The following is a 15,320-nucleotide window of genomic DNA, read 5'->3' as shown; positions in this document are numbered from 1 at the left end:
GGATCAGCCACAAACATTCTTAACTACAAAGCAGTTTAAAGGCTGGGCATCATGTGGTGAATGGCTCACCTCCTGATAATCAAATAATAATCCTTCTCTCCAAGATGCTGCCTGACCTGCTGAGTTACTCCAGCATTTTGTGATATCCTGATAATCAAATGCCTTTTCATCATATACAAGGCACAAGTCAGTAAGCATGATGAAAGACCTTGCCATGCATCCTGAATCAGAAATATCATTATTGTTCTATCATCATCATGGAGTCCTAATCTTTGAACTCCCTACTGAACAACATTATGGGTATACCTACACCAAATGCATCAAGAAGATGGCAAAGCACTACCTCCTCAATTACATTTGGGGATGAGCAATTAACACTGAGCTTATCAAGATATCACATGGAATAAATAAAATCGATGAGAGTACAAGGAAGGCATGCTGTTTTAATAAATGGTTGGTGAGGGGACTAAGCATATTTTATCTTTCTTCCAAGGAGAATATGCTTGCCTTGGAAGGTTCAGTAGTTCACAAGATGGATTGTTGAGGTGAAGACCCCTGTGTAGATTTCGAGAATACACTTTTGTCCTTGGAGGTTTAGAAGATATAGAAGTGACCTATTTGAAACAAACATATTCAGGAAAAGTGAGGGGTATATGCCAACATCGATATCCAGAACCAGGGGTCATAGACACGGGTATACGGGAGAAAAAATTACAATATACATTAATGACTTCGATGAAGGGATTAAAAGTAACATTAGCAAATTTGCGTATGACACAAAGTTGGGTGGCTGTGTGAACTGTGAGGTGGATGCTATGAGGATGCAGGGTGACTTGGACAGGTTGTGTGAGTGGGCAGATTCATGGCAGATGCAGTTTAATGTGGATAAATGTGAGGTTATCCACTTTGGTGGTAAGATCAGGAAGGCAGATTATTATCCGAATGGTGTCTAGTTAGAAAATGGGGAAGTACAAAGAGATCTGGGTGTCTTTGGCATGTTGGCCTTTATGACAAGAGGAGTTGAGTATAGAAGCAAAGAGGTCTTTCTGTGGTTGTCCAGGGCCCTAGTGAGACCGCACCTGAAGTACTGTGTGCAGTTTTGGTCTCCAAATTTGAGGAAAGACATTCTTGCTTTTGAGGGAGTGCAGTGTAGGTTCACTAGGTTAATTCCCAGAATGGCGGGACTGTCGTATGTTGAAAGACTAAGCTTGTATACACTGGAATTTAGAGGGATGAGAGGGGATCTTATTGAAACATATAAGATTATTAAGGGATTGGACACGTTAGAGGCAGGAGACATGTTCCCAATGTTGGGGGAGTCCAGAACTAGGGGCCACAGTTTAAGAATAAGGGGTAGGCCATTTAGAACGGAGATGAGGAAACACCTTTTCAGTCAGAGAGTTGTAAATCTGTGGAATTCTCTGCCTCAGAAGGCAGTGGAGGCCAATTCTCAGGATGCTTTCAAGATAGAGCTCTTAATGATAGCGGAGTCATGGGGTATGGGGAGAAGGCAGGAACGGGGTAATGATTGTGAATAATCACCCATGATCACATTGAATGGCGGTGCTGGCTCGAAGGGCCGAATGGCCTCCTGCACCTATTGTCTATTGTCTAAAAAGTTCTCTATTTGGAGGCTGGAATCTTTAGAATACTTCACCTAAGAGAGCTGTCAATGCTCAGTCCATGAGTATATTCAAGACTTAGATTAATTGCTCGATTTTATTTGAACTTTAGGGAACCGGCAGATTTGGGAGGGCAGAAAAAATCAATTTGATGTAGATGCTCAATTTTGATTTTTATTGCTCTCAGATGATTCCCACCTGTCCCACACTTCTTCATTTAAAATTATTCACTGTTAATGCTTCACTCGATTTACTAGAAGCAGCTTCAGCTTCTCAATTTATGATGCTGAGTAATCTTTTTTGGCAAGCTAGCTTTTGATCTTGGAATTGTAAAACTAATTGGAATTGTAAAACTAATATTTCAAATTTGATTTAGCTTGCTCTTTTAATACATTAGAACTTGATGCATGGGAGTATTCCCCGAAACATTAGTAAAACATCTGCAGTCAGCAAAATGTTTAATCTAAGCAGTCACTGTATGTCAAAGGTTTCTCAGCTACAGAAAGATACTGATAGAAAATATCCAGCGGCTCCAATGAGTCATAGAGTCTTAGAGCCGTACAGCTTCAGCTTATTCCAGGTACAGACTGAGTCCACTGAGTGACAAAGTTTTCCCTGAGGTCCCTCTTAAATTTCTCTGCATTCACCTAATGCCAATGCCCTCTAATTGTAGAATTCTCTACCCTGGGAAAAAGACTACAAGCATTCACTTTATCCAAGCCCCTCATGATCTTGCACACCTCAATAAGGTAACCTCTCAGCCTCCTATGCACCAAAGAAAAAGTCTCAGTTTAACCAACCTCTCCCTATAATTTAAGCCTGCAAACCCAGGTAATATCCAGGTGAATTTCTTCTGCACCTTTTCCAACAATGATATTCTTCCTGGATATATATATAGCTGGATGACCAGAACTGCACACAGACCTCCAAATGTGGTCTCACCAATGACTGTACAACTGTGTCATGATGTCATAACTTTTGTCCACAATATCCTTCCCATGAAGGCAAACATGCCAAACACCTTCTTCACCACATTATCCACCTGACGCGCTACCTTTGGAGAACCATGCACCTGTACTCCCACATCTGTCTGTTCTGAACCTGTTCTAAGGTTCCGACCCGAAACGACACCTACTCCTTTTCTCCAGGGCTGTCTGCAGAACAGACAGACCTGGGAGTACAGGTGCATGGTTCTGCAAAGGTAGCGCGTCAGGTGGACATTGTGGTGAAGAAGGTGTTTGGCATGCTTGCATTCATGGGAAGGATATTGTGGACAAAGTTTATGACATCATGACACAGTTGTACAGTTTTTACTGTGTAAGTCCTGCCTTGGTTTGACAAAGTAAAGTGCCACTTGGCACACTTGTCAGAGTTAAATTTAATTTGCCATTCCTTGGCCGACCTTCCCATTTGATCTAAATCTTGTTGTAAACTTAGATATTCTTCCTCACTGTTTCCTACACCACCAATGTTGGCGTCATCTTCAAATTTACTAACTACGTTGTCATACAAATCATTACTGTAGATAGCAAACAGCAGTGGACCCAGCACCTACCCCTGCAGCACTCAACTGTTCACAGGCCTTCTATCAGAAAAACAGCCTTCCACAACTACCCTTTGACTCCTTTCTCCAAGCCAATTTTGAATCCGGTTGTCTAGTTCCAATCTAACCTTCCATACCAGCCTGCCACGATACTAATAAGTATGCCACAATTTCCCACACACAAAGAGATGCTGACTATCCCTAGGCAGTCCATGCCTATCCGAATGTGATAGGCTCTCTCACTAAGAATCCCCTTCAATAACTTGCCCACCACTGACATCAGGCTCACTGGCCTGTAGAGCCCTGAATTCAAGTGATAGAAATGACAAAGAATGAAGTGTGAAGCTATTATCTGAAAAGAAGCAAGAAATCCGAGTGGTATTCTGGCCAATATTGATCCTTCAGGTAGCATCTAAAAACAAATTATCTGGTAACCAGCTCATTGGTGTTTGTGGAACCTGGAAATGTGCAATCTATTTGTTGTGTTTCCTACATTATATTGTATTATACTTTGTTCTCTAAGTGCCTTAAACTGAAGAGACAATGAAATATGCTTGGTTTTTTTTTCCAACCAGATTGGAAAATAGCTAATAGGCAGAGTATTATATTGTTTTTGCAGATTCCACATGTTCTGAAAGATGCTGTCTCACAATTGTTGCACTTTACACACAGACTTCGACAGAGCAGCGATCCAACAGTAAGTTGAATATTACCCTAAAGTCATCTGTAGAAGTCTGAGAAGCTGTGTATGACAGAGAATTGAACAACTTAATAATACAACTGTAGGCTGCATGTCCTTCTACTGAATACTTAAAGCGTGTGGCTCATACACAATTTCCAGCGAGGTTAATTCAGAATCTGACTGCAATGGCAGAGAAGGGTAATGAGTGAAAGATAGACACAATGCTGTGGTAACTCAGCGGGTCAGGCAGCATTTCTGAGGAAAAGAAATAGGTGACATTTTGGTTTAGAACTTTTCTTTAGGCAGTAAGGTTCCGAGTCGAAACGGCACCTATTCCTTTTCTTGAGAGATGTTGCCTGACCCTCTGTTAGAGGGAAGGTTGTAGGTGGAAGGGAACAGTTGGGGTGGGGAAGGGGGTGGGATAGTGGGAGAAAGCGATGCACGTGGGTTGGGGAGCGCAGGAAAGCTGCAGGAAGGGGTGTTACCTATAATTGGAGAATTCAATGAGGGGGGAGGGAAGAGAGCTGGAAGAGATGAGGGACTGGATAAAACCTGGATGGTAATAGGCTGATACAGGTGAGGGTTTTGTGTTAGTATGTTGGGCAGCACGGACTCGGTTATTTCTAAACTAATCTAAACTAAAGATTGGAAAGCCTCATCTTGGGAGCAGATGTAGTGGAGACAGAGAAATTGAGATTTGAGGAAGGCTTCCCAGCAAGAGGCAGGGTGGAAGGACATATAGTCAAGATAACAGTGGGAGTCAAGTTTATAGTGAACATCGGTTGATAGTCTGTCCCTTGATGGAGACAGAGAGATCGAGAAAGGAGATAGAGGTTTAAGATATAGTCCAAGTGAATTTGAGGGCAGGGTGGAAATTAGTAGTAAAGTTGATGACCACTCAATGAGTTCTGCATGTCTTTGGGATAAAAGAGCACTCCGAGAAAACCAGAGCACCAAGAGGAAACCTACACAGTCACAGGAAGAACTTGCAAACGCCACACAGTCAGATTGGTAGGTTCATTGACCACTATAACTCCCCCCAGATGTGTCAGTGGGTCGTAGAATCTGGGTAGAGGTGATGGGAATGTGGGATGAATAAAAAAATAGGATTAATACAGATTCATGCAAATGGTAGCTTGAAGTTGGTTCGACAAAGGGCCTGTTTCCATGCTGTATCTCCCTATGACTCTGTTACAATTACTGTTTATGTTGTTTTGGGTACTTTTTTACTGTTCAGGTGGATTTTAGCTTAATTTAGAGATACAACCTGGATACAAGCTCTTTGGTGTACCGAGTCCACTCCAACCATCGATCACCCTTTCACACTAGTTCTATGTTAGACCACTTTCTAATCGACACCCTACCATCTGGGGACAAATTTACAGAGCCCAATTAAACAGCAAATCTGCACGTATTTTGGATGTGGGAGGAAACCAGTGCACTCGGAGGAAACCCACAAAATCACAGATAGAAAGTACAAATTCACACAGACAGCACCCGAGGTCAGGATCGAACCCGGGTCTCTGCTGCTGTGAGGCAGCAATTCTCCCAGCTGTACCACTGTTACGCCAGATTTTCTGTTGGCAGGTTGAGCAGGAAAATAGTTAATGTTTGTAGATATTTTGCAGTACAATACTTCAAACAACCTTCATCAAATATAACTATTGGGGAAGGGAATTCATTATTATTTTCATCCTAAAATAAGTTGTTTGGTACAATTGCCATATTAAGCAAATTAATATGTCTGTTTTTAGAATGAATTTTAATTAAATTCCACTGTAATACATAATCTTAGACATTTTCATTTTTCCTTATGGCATAACTTTTAAGATTGTTTTGAAAAAGGACAGGTCTGGATGTTGGGGTAAGATACTTAATGAGGGCAAGGCAGATTACAATGTCATTAGGCAGAAGCTAAGGAGGATAAATTGGGATGATCAGCCATGATCGCAATGAATGGCGGTGCTGGCTCGAAGGGTCAAATGGCCTCCTCCTGCACCTATTTTCTATGTTTCTATGATCAGTTGTTATTGGGAAAGTCCACAGAGGACATGTGGGAGTCATTTAAAGGCCAGCTGATCAAAGTGTAGCATGTTCCAGGAAGGAGGAGGGAAAAGGTAGGGGAACCATGGATGTCCAAGGAGGTTGTAAATATGGTCAGCAAGAAAAAGGTAGCGTATATCAGGATTAAGAAGGTGGTGTAAGCAGGAACTTATGGGGAATATAAAGCGAATAGGAAAGAATCTAAACGGGCGATTAGAAGGGTCCATAAAATGTCAATGGCAAGTGGGATCAAGGAAAATCATGCTCTGCACAAACATTGTGGGCCGACAGGCTCGTTCCTGTGCTGTACTATTCTATGTTACATGTTAATATTGCTTTTGTTAGCAAAATAGTTTCCATTTTGAGAACACTTGCAGTTACTGGATTTTGTTTTAATCCTTCTAGGCAAAATCTCTGGCTTCATCACTTTCCACAAGACAGTTACTTCGCATCTGCAACCGGCTTGCACATTGTCCAGAGGAGAGCCTCTACCATGCTGTAAATAAAGCCTGCCTCTCCAGGTAGCTTGCCAAATTGCTCTGTTTGCTTTTCACCGTTGAACCACCTTAAAAGTCATTATCTCATACTTCTCAAGATCCCCAATTTTCAGATTCAAAAATGATTTGATGGGCGGGTATTTGTTTTCACAGCCAGGAGTGGGAGTGGAGTAAGGGCATCATGCTGGAGAAATACTGAGTGGTAGGCAGAGAATTGCATACAAGGGAAGAAGTCTCCCCTACTCAGTTTATGAACTGTAAAACAAAAAGAACATCAGATTATATCCATTTTGTGTGTGCTGTGATGATTAATGTCCCACTTGTATAGTGCTCTCAAGGTACTGGCAAGATTGTATTTATTTATATGTTCAAAATATTATTAATTTTGGAAGTAATGTTAAAAGAAATACGTGGAAGTATTTACTATCATTGCGGTATATTTGTTAATTTATGACTATGGCAATTCTTCAGCTTTGGAATCGCTTCTCTTGCTGCCCCGTCCCCATAATCCCCTCCCTCCTACCCAACTCTCCTGACCTCCAACAGGAAATATGCCATAAAGGTATAATTTCTTGAGGAAATCCACATATCTTCTACCTAAGAATATAACCATTCTAATTTGTGTAATGCATGGCTCTGCCAGAGTATGAGTTCAACCCCTACTCAAATTGTTTTAGCAGAAGCAATCACTGAGGAAGTGATACAGATGAAATCATAAACCAAGGGAGACATGAAACTCATTATATTCTTTCGAAGATGTCTGACCTATTGGACGTGTGTCACGGTCCTGCTATTAGCAATGCACAACATAGGCAAAGAAGCATAATCCCTCTCATTTATCCTTTGACCTGGTCTCACCTTCTGTCAGACATTCCCTTTGTCCAATCCATCCCTCCCAGCACCTTCTCGGCAACTTTAAATTACCTTTTTTTAAATTTATTTCCCAGTTCTGAAAGGTCTCTGACTTGAAATGTTATTCTGTTTCTCTCTCTGCACAAATACGATCTGACCTGCTGAGTTTTTCATTTTAAATTTCCAGTATCTGTAATTGTTTTGTGGATTTTATATTATTCTATGGTCCCTCAATCAACCTCAGTAAAATAGAGATGATCTGGCTATTTTGTATGTAGTTACTCATGGAAACCTTTTGTATGCATCAGCTATCACGGTTCCCTGTTAAGAGTATTCATTTGGCTTTAACTGCTGTGTGATGTACAAAAGGGAGATTCCATAACAAGAGTTTCTGAAATGCATAGGAATGAGTTGCAGGTGCGTGTATGCCATGAAGACATTGGGTCGTACGCCACAGAAACAGGTCCTTTGGCCTGCCACATCTTTGCTAACCATCAAGGACTTATCTGATCTAGTCACAGTACTAAGTTTGTAGCCTTATATGCCTTAGCAATTCAAGTGTTTGTCTGGATACTCCTTAAATGTTGTGAGATCCATTCAGGCAGGATGTTCCAGATTACAGCTACCTTTTAATGTTACCCTAAACAGAAACACACTACTAGCAAGCTATACAATGCAGGAGAGCAAGAAATTAAGACAGGGATTCTGATGCTTTAAACAGTAGGTTAAAGGAGGAGTTAGAGTGGCAGAGACAGCTGCTGATTTTGGGATGATGGTGGGATTCTAGGTCTTCGGAACCTAACAAATGAAGGTAAGGCATCAGTGTTGGGAGTTGAGGATGAGCAAGTTGTTAAAATTAGAGGAGCACAGAAGGTTGTAATGCTTGGGGGGAGATGACAGAGATGAAGAGAAGTGAGGTCATGGTCCTGAATAGAAGTGCTCTAATAACAAAGCATGACAAGACCATGAGCAGATATAGGTTCGCAAGGAACGGGGAATTGGTGAATAGGATTGAGTGGGAATTGCATTACAGGCTAGATTGCATCTATCTATATACTAAAACTCTCCTTTGTTTGTTTGTTTGTTCCTGAACTACAGCCAAAACAGTACACAATAGCACGACAATTTTAGGCCCATCTTAATCACCGTCGTCCCTTTGGTGCTAATGGAAGAAGTTTAATTGAAATCAGTGTTATATTTTTTAAGTTATTCACATTTTAAAGTTTAAATCTATCTCCTAGGGAGGGAGGGAGGAGGGAGGGAGGGGGAAGGATAAGGGGGGTGAAATGGGGGGGAAGGGGAAGGGGGTTGAGGGGGATGAAGTGGGGGGGAGGGGAAGGGGGGTTGAGGGGGATGAAGTGGGGGGGAGAGGAAAGGGGAGGGGGAGGGGAAGGAGAGGGGGAGGGGAGGGGAGGCAAGGAGGGAGGGGAGGGGGGGAGGAGAGGGTGCTGCATCAATGTAGGAGAGCTTTGAGCCCAACGGGTCCACTTGGTCTAATTACATCTAATGATCTTGGGCGTGTGGAAGTTGGGAAGCCAGCAAAAGCATTGCACCTGCTAATGGTCAAGGAACGGAGTAAAAATTCACTACGGTAATGAATGGATTGAAACAGTTGATCCAAGTTGATTCCCTCACTGTTGTGAAATATTAGAAAACCTGGTGGTATAAAAAAGAAAGGAAATTCAAAATGAGAGCTTTTCTATCAGATTGATGGACGAACTGATTATATAGCTCTTCCAACGAGTCATGTCAGGCATGATGGGTCATGGTACTATTTCATGTTATATTTGTCTTATCTTATGACTGGAATCTAAGTCTAGACAAAGGTTAGGACCAATTTCATTAATGCACCGGATTGTTCAAAACCCATGCTTTCTTTGCCAGTTATTTGCATGGGAGATAGTGTGCAGCACGCCCATTATCTCTGGATGCTGTAAAACTTTGATAATTATCCAACTATTTGGAATTCCCAGATGTTCAGCAACTGGCTCGCCAGGCGTTGTTTCCAGCATTTCCTTTAAACTCATCAGGACCTGACCCTTTAAACTCACCTATTTCACTGGAAAATTTGTTAGATTTCTGTGTAACATCTATTTTTTAAGTAATTAAACATGAAGAAATAAGGAACTGCAGATGCTAGTTTACAAAAAAAAGACACAAAGTGCTGGAGTAGATCAGTAGATCAGGCAACAACTCTGGAGAACATGGATAGGTGAAGCTATAAGAAGGGATGTAGGAAGGGCGGGGGTGGGGGGGAAATAGGTGCGAGCCAAGGCTATGCACAGGAAAGAGAGGGGAAGAGGGTGTTGGTTAGTTACCTAAAATTGGAGAATTTAATGTTCAGATTGTAGGGTTGTAAGCTACCTAAGTAGAATATGAGGTGTGTTTCTCCAGTTTGCGTGTGGCCTCACTCTGGCAATGAAAGAAGCCCAGGACAGAAAGGTCAGTGTGGTAATGCTCGGATTGCTGGATGGAGGTGAGGAGACAGGTACAGGGACGGGTGTTGCATCTCCTGCAGTTACAAGGGAAAGTACCTGGGGACGGGATGGTTTGGGTGGGAAGGGATGAGTGAACCAAGGAGTTGTAGAGGGAGCAGTCTCTGCGAAAAGTGGAAACGAGTGGGGATGAGAATATGTAACTAGTGGTGAGATCATATTGGAGATGATGAAAATGTCGGAGAATAATGTGTTGGATCTGGAGGCTGTTGGGGTGAAAGGTGATGACCAGGGAAACTCTATCCTTGTTCCACTTGGGAGAGGAGGACTGAGAGCAGACTAAGAGACACAGAGGAGATGTGGGTGAAGGATCCATTTACAGCAGCGGGGGAAAACCACATTTACCAAAGTAATATAACATCTTGGATGTCTTGGAATGGATAGCCTCATTCTGGGAGCAGATAGGCCATAAATGGAGAAATTGAGAGTAGGGGATAGAGTCTTTGGAAGAGGCAGATTGGAAGGAAGTGTAATTCAGATAACTGTGGGAATCGGTAGGTTTGTAGTGGATGTCGGTCCCCTGTGATGGAAACAGAGAGATCAAGTAAGGGGGGAGAGGTGTCAGAGATAATCCAAGGTCATTTAATGGCGGAGTGGAAGTTAGTGATAAAGTTAATTAAATCAATGAGTTCTGCACGGATGCAGTCGTTGATTTCGTGGAGAAAGAGTTGGGGAATGGTGCCACTGTACGTCCGGAACAAGGACTGTTCGACATAACTGACAAAAAGGCAGACATAGCTGGGGCCCATACGAGTGCCCATGGCTACACCTTTAACTTGGAGAAAGTGAGAGGAGTCAAAAAAGAAGTTGTTGAGGGTGAGAACAAATTCCACCCAGCGGAGGAGAGTGCTAGTAGAGGGAAATTGATTGGGTTTCCGTTTGAGAAAAAACGGAGGACCTTGAGACCTTCTTGGTGGTGGATGGATGTGTAAAGGGACTGGACGTCCATGGTAAAGATGGGGCAATGGGAGCATAGAAATTGAAAATTACTAAAGAGTTGATGGACATGTGTGGTGTCTCAGATATAGTCATTGACATCTGTGTTAAAAGTATGTTGGGGTATTAATAGGGAATGACATTCAATAGTCCAGCAAATCTACCTGTACGGCACCACCAATGTTCCAAGCATGTAGTGTTAAAAGAGGTTTGGAGACGCAAGGGACTGCAAAGCCAGAACCTAGAGCAACATACAATCTGATGCGAGGTTTTGTCCCAAAACATCAGCCATTCTTTTTCCACCCATAGATGCTGCTTGACCAGCTGAGCTTCTTCAGTAGATTGTTTGTTAACAGAGTTTTACTGTATGCGTTATTTAGCTACAAGGTTTATTGTTTATAGTTCAAGTTTGTAAGGGAAGCTCCTTGAAACGATGTAAAATTATGTGTGCAAATTCACTCTGAATGTTACTTTGAACATCCCAGCAGTTTGCTGTGTAGAAAGGGAGGTGCCTTTAAGCAGTATGTACAATGGTAATCAGTTGAGGTAAATATGAACTTATTTCTCCAGGTTTTTGCCAAGCCTCGCCCGATCAGCTTTACAGAAGAATCTAAAGGATTCTGGGATTGAAGCAACTGATGTTGAGCAGGAAGGAACAGATGTCAAATGTGAGTTCAAGTTCATTATCCCTGAATGACCCTGTCTGAGGCTTGTTATTGCACATTAAATCTGTGGTCTGTCTGAAATCACAGGTGAAATAAAGTCCGGGATCCTTACAATTGGGAAAGTTTCTGTTCCATTGCACAATCCAGAAGAAAAGATGAAAGTACCAGATGTTCTCTTTTATGAAAACACTCAGGTAATCTTGATTTCCATTAATCCATTTGACATTATGAAATGAGAATAAAGACTTCAATTTTTACAGTTAGGCTGCCAAGGTTTAACGTTTTATTCCGCAGGCTGCACTGCTGTACTCCATCAATTCTGCACTGGTGTGACAGCATGGATTTTGTGCCCAAGCCATAGACTGGCATTTAAACCTACAACCATCTGGTTCAGAGATTAAAGTGGCCACCCGTGAGCTGCCACTGAACCTCAAAAGATAGGGCAGAGGAACATTTTTATCTTCAGGCAAATGCAAGATTGAGCATAAATTATTTAAGGTGAAGAGAGCTCAAGATAAAGGGAATTTATGATTATTGAAGTTTAGCTTAGTTTAAAGATACAGCGTGGAAGCAGGCCCTTCGCCCACCGAGTCCACACTGAGTAGCAATCCCCGCATATTAACACTATACTACACACACTGGAGCCAATTTTACATTTCTACCAAGCCAATTAACCTACAAACCTGTGCATCTTTGGAGTGTGGGAGGAAACCGAAGATCTTGGAAAAACTCCACACAGGTCATGGGGAGAACGCACAAACTCTGTACAGACAAGTACCCGCAGTCAGGATTGAACCTGGGTCTCTGGCGCTGTAAGGCAGTAGCTCCACCGCTATGCCACCATGCTGCCCGTTGCTCATGAAAGAGTGAAGCACCTCATTACTCGGGCTATATAAATGATTGCAATCATAGAGAATAAAGATCTGTAGAAACATGAGAAGGCATGAAGAAAAGCAGGATGTATTTATCAGCCAAAGGTGCATAAAAAGGAAGCCCAAGCCCTAAAAATAAACATCAGGAATGGAGGTGATCCTTGCTGCCAACTGTGAGGGTAGAAAATCAGTTATGAAGAAATGGAAGACCCTGATGGCCTAGAAGTATTCAGGGCGGCGCAGCTAGTACAGCTGTTGCCTCACAGCTTTGGGTTTGTTTCTGACCTCGAATGCTGTCTGTGTGGAGTTTGCCTGTTCTTATGACTGCATATATTTCCATAGATGCTCCGTTTCCTCCTTTTTCTCAAAGGATTGCAGGTTAGTCGGTTAATTGGCTGATGTATATTGCTCCTAGTGTGTAGGTGAGTGTTGGAACCTGGGAGGAGGTATTGGGAATGTGGGGAGCATTAAAATTTGGGTAAATGTTGGATTTCTTTAAATATATGCTTGATGATTGGCATGGACTTGATGGAGCGAAGGGCTTGTATCTGAGATGTATGACACTATGAAAATGTGTAGGATGCTTCTCAGAGTTAGAGAGTCTCAATACAGGGCCTCTCAGCCCATTTACTGCATGTTGACCATCATGCACCCATTTCATAGCTCACAAGGATAAATGTCAAACTAAGTGGATGAACCAAACAACCTGTGCTGGTGGTAATTTCAACATAATTATTAACTATTCTATAAAGTAATCTGTGAAGTTATTCGCATATTCTTACTTCAACCTTAATGAGAGTGTTGGATTGAAGGAGCTGTCTGATTGTCTGATTGTACACAAACAGTTATGTAGTTTATAAAAAGAGTTATATTCTTGAAGCTATAAAAATCATAAACCCGGGGAACTTTAACTTTGAATATCTATGCAAAGTATATTTGCAAATTGCAAAAGTTTAATTGTTGTTGTGATGGTCCTGTTTTATAAAGTAATCTGCCTGTGAGGACAATTTAATATTTTGTAAACTCAATTTCTTGAGCAAACACACAAGGAACTGTAGATGTTGGTTTACAAAAAAATGACAATAAGTGCTGGAGGTCAGCAGGTCAGGCAGCATCTCTGGAGAACATGGATAGGTGAGGTTTTGGGACAGGTCCTTTCTTCAGATTGATTCTAGTCGGGGGAAGAAAAGCTGGAAGAGAGGTGGGAGCAGGACAAAGCAATAGGTGGATACAGGTGAGCGTGGTTTGATTGACATATGGTGGACAAAGGCCGGAGATGAAACGAAGACAAAATGCTGTGAGAGAAGTAGAGATGAGGCATGAAATGTGAAGCCAGAAAAGAGATAAAGGGGAGGGGGGAATAACAGGGAGATGTGCGCACACCTTGTGGGACACAGGGAAATGGGAGGGGGAGGGGGATTGTTAACTCGTAACCTAAATTTGTAGAATTCACTTGTAAGCTACTCAAGTAGAATTATGAGGTGCTGTTCATCCAGTACGCCTGTGGTCTCATTCTTGCAATGGAGGAGGCCCAGGACAGAAACGTCATAACAGGGAGTTAAAAGAGCAACGAAGAATTGCAGCAGTACTTGGTGGACCTGATTTCATGCTGGAATGTTGTCTGGATCTGACTGCGTACAGGCATAGTCATTGAATTCTTTTAAAATAGCGATGGACAAACTTTTGGAGATTACGGAAATCAAGGGATAGTTATTGAGATTTCTGGAAAATGGGGCAGAGAGAGATGAGCCGTGATTTTGATAAATGGCAGAATGGGCTCAAGTGGCCAAATGCCAGATTGCTGCTCCTGTTTATTATGTTTACCTGTGATTACCTTCATTTAAAACATGACTGAAATACACAGTAGCTCGATTTTCACAATTTTGAGCATTTTAGAATAATTACAGAATTGCTGACGAGTACATTTGCCGTGTTCACGTGCAATGTCTACATATATCTGTAGAAATTAACATGCTGCATGAACGCTGGCACTATTAGTGACATCAAATCATCAAAGTACTATGCCTCCGATAATTGTTTAACAAATCTTCATATTGAAGCCCAGGGATGCACAAACCCTTGTGGAGTAACTCTATAACGTGATAAAACAAGTGGAACTGCAATTATCACTTCCCACGACCTGAATCTCTCATGCTCCTCTGATCAATTTCCAGCCTTGTTTCTTCTAAATTAACACACTAATTATAGTGAATGGGTTCAAATGAATAATGTAAGAATTAGAACACGAGAACTGTTTTTTAGATATTCTTTGTTACATTGTTCATTAATTTAATGCTGTCACTAATTTCTCCAGTGAGACATGGAAGAACAACTGTTCATGTTGTGATTTTGAGCCCAAAAGCATTTTTTTTGCAAATAATCTATCTGGGGACCAATGGATCCACTAACTCTACTGCCAACTCTTTCAAAACTCCACTCCTTGCTGTATAGCTCCATGAGCTATAAAGGCTCTTACAGAATATTTTTCTATTCCCCGTCACTAAAGTCACCATTACACTTTTTCATAATTCCTTGGTCCTTCTTTGCTGAGTTCTCAAATACTTTCAATCCTGAAGTTTACTGCTGTTTCTGGCCCTTTTATAAGACTCTTGATTTAACGCTGTCAATAATTTCTCCAGTGAGACATGGAAGAAACATTTTTCCTGGTGTGTTTTTGTGCAAGTTCTAAAAAAGCCTTTTCCTTGGATGGTTCCTCCACAATCAATCTAAAAAAACTCACTTACTCCATAATTCCTCCTCAATCTTATCACTGCTAATTTGACTTCCAATAGTCCATAGATGAATTAACATCTTCCCAGGATTACTGTGTTGCATATGTCTTTAGATCCCAATTGTGTTCCAACTGGTTAATCTGATTCTTGTTGATTGATAAAGAAATACTTTGTCAAATTAAAGAGGTATCATTGAAGAGTGGTGTGGATATCTAGGAATTAAGAGGCTGCATATCAATCAAGGAATTTGATGATTCCTTGTGCGATTTGTTGATCAAGATCTAATTACAGCCTCAAACCTTCCCATCAATGAATGAATGAATGAATAAGTTTATTGGCCAAGTATGTGCATATACAAGGAATGCGCCTTGGTGCTCCGCT

The 15,320-nt window shown here is 41.6% G+C and overlaps 1 protein-coding gene across 2 annotated transcripts in view; it reads left to right on the top strand.

Moving 5' to 3' along the window:
• vwa8 (von Willebrand factor A domain containing 8) overlaps positions 1-15,320 on the top strand; it is a 207,607-nt gene that overhangs the window by 89,967 nt on the left and 102,320 nt on the right. For both annotated transcript variants that reach the window (XM_078409361.1, XM_078409360.1), the window contains exons 16-19: positions 3,785-3,862; positions 6,296-6,411; positions 11,241-11,338; positions 11,423-11,529. In XM_078409361.1, the coding sequence (XP_078265487.1) occupies positions 3,785-3,862; positions 6,296-6,411; positions 11,241-11,338; positions 11,423-11,529 (399 nt within the window). The remainder of the gene's footprint in view (positions 1-3,784; positions 3,863-6,295; positions 6,412-11,240; positions 11,339-11,422; positions 11,530-15,320) is intronic.

The sequence above is a fragment of the Rhinoraja longicauda genome, chromosome 12, assembly GCF_053455715.1.
Source record: "Rhinoraja longicauda isolate Sanriku21f chromosome 12, sRhiLon1.1, whole genome shotgun sequence".
NCBI lineage: Eukaryota > Metazoa > Chordata > Chondrichthyes > Rajiformes > Arhynchobatidae > Rhinoraja > Rhinoraja longicauda.
The sequence above is the reverse complement of the archived record's forward strand: the minus strand, read 5'-3'. Positions and strand labels throughout refer to the sequence as shown.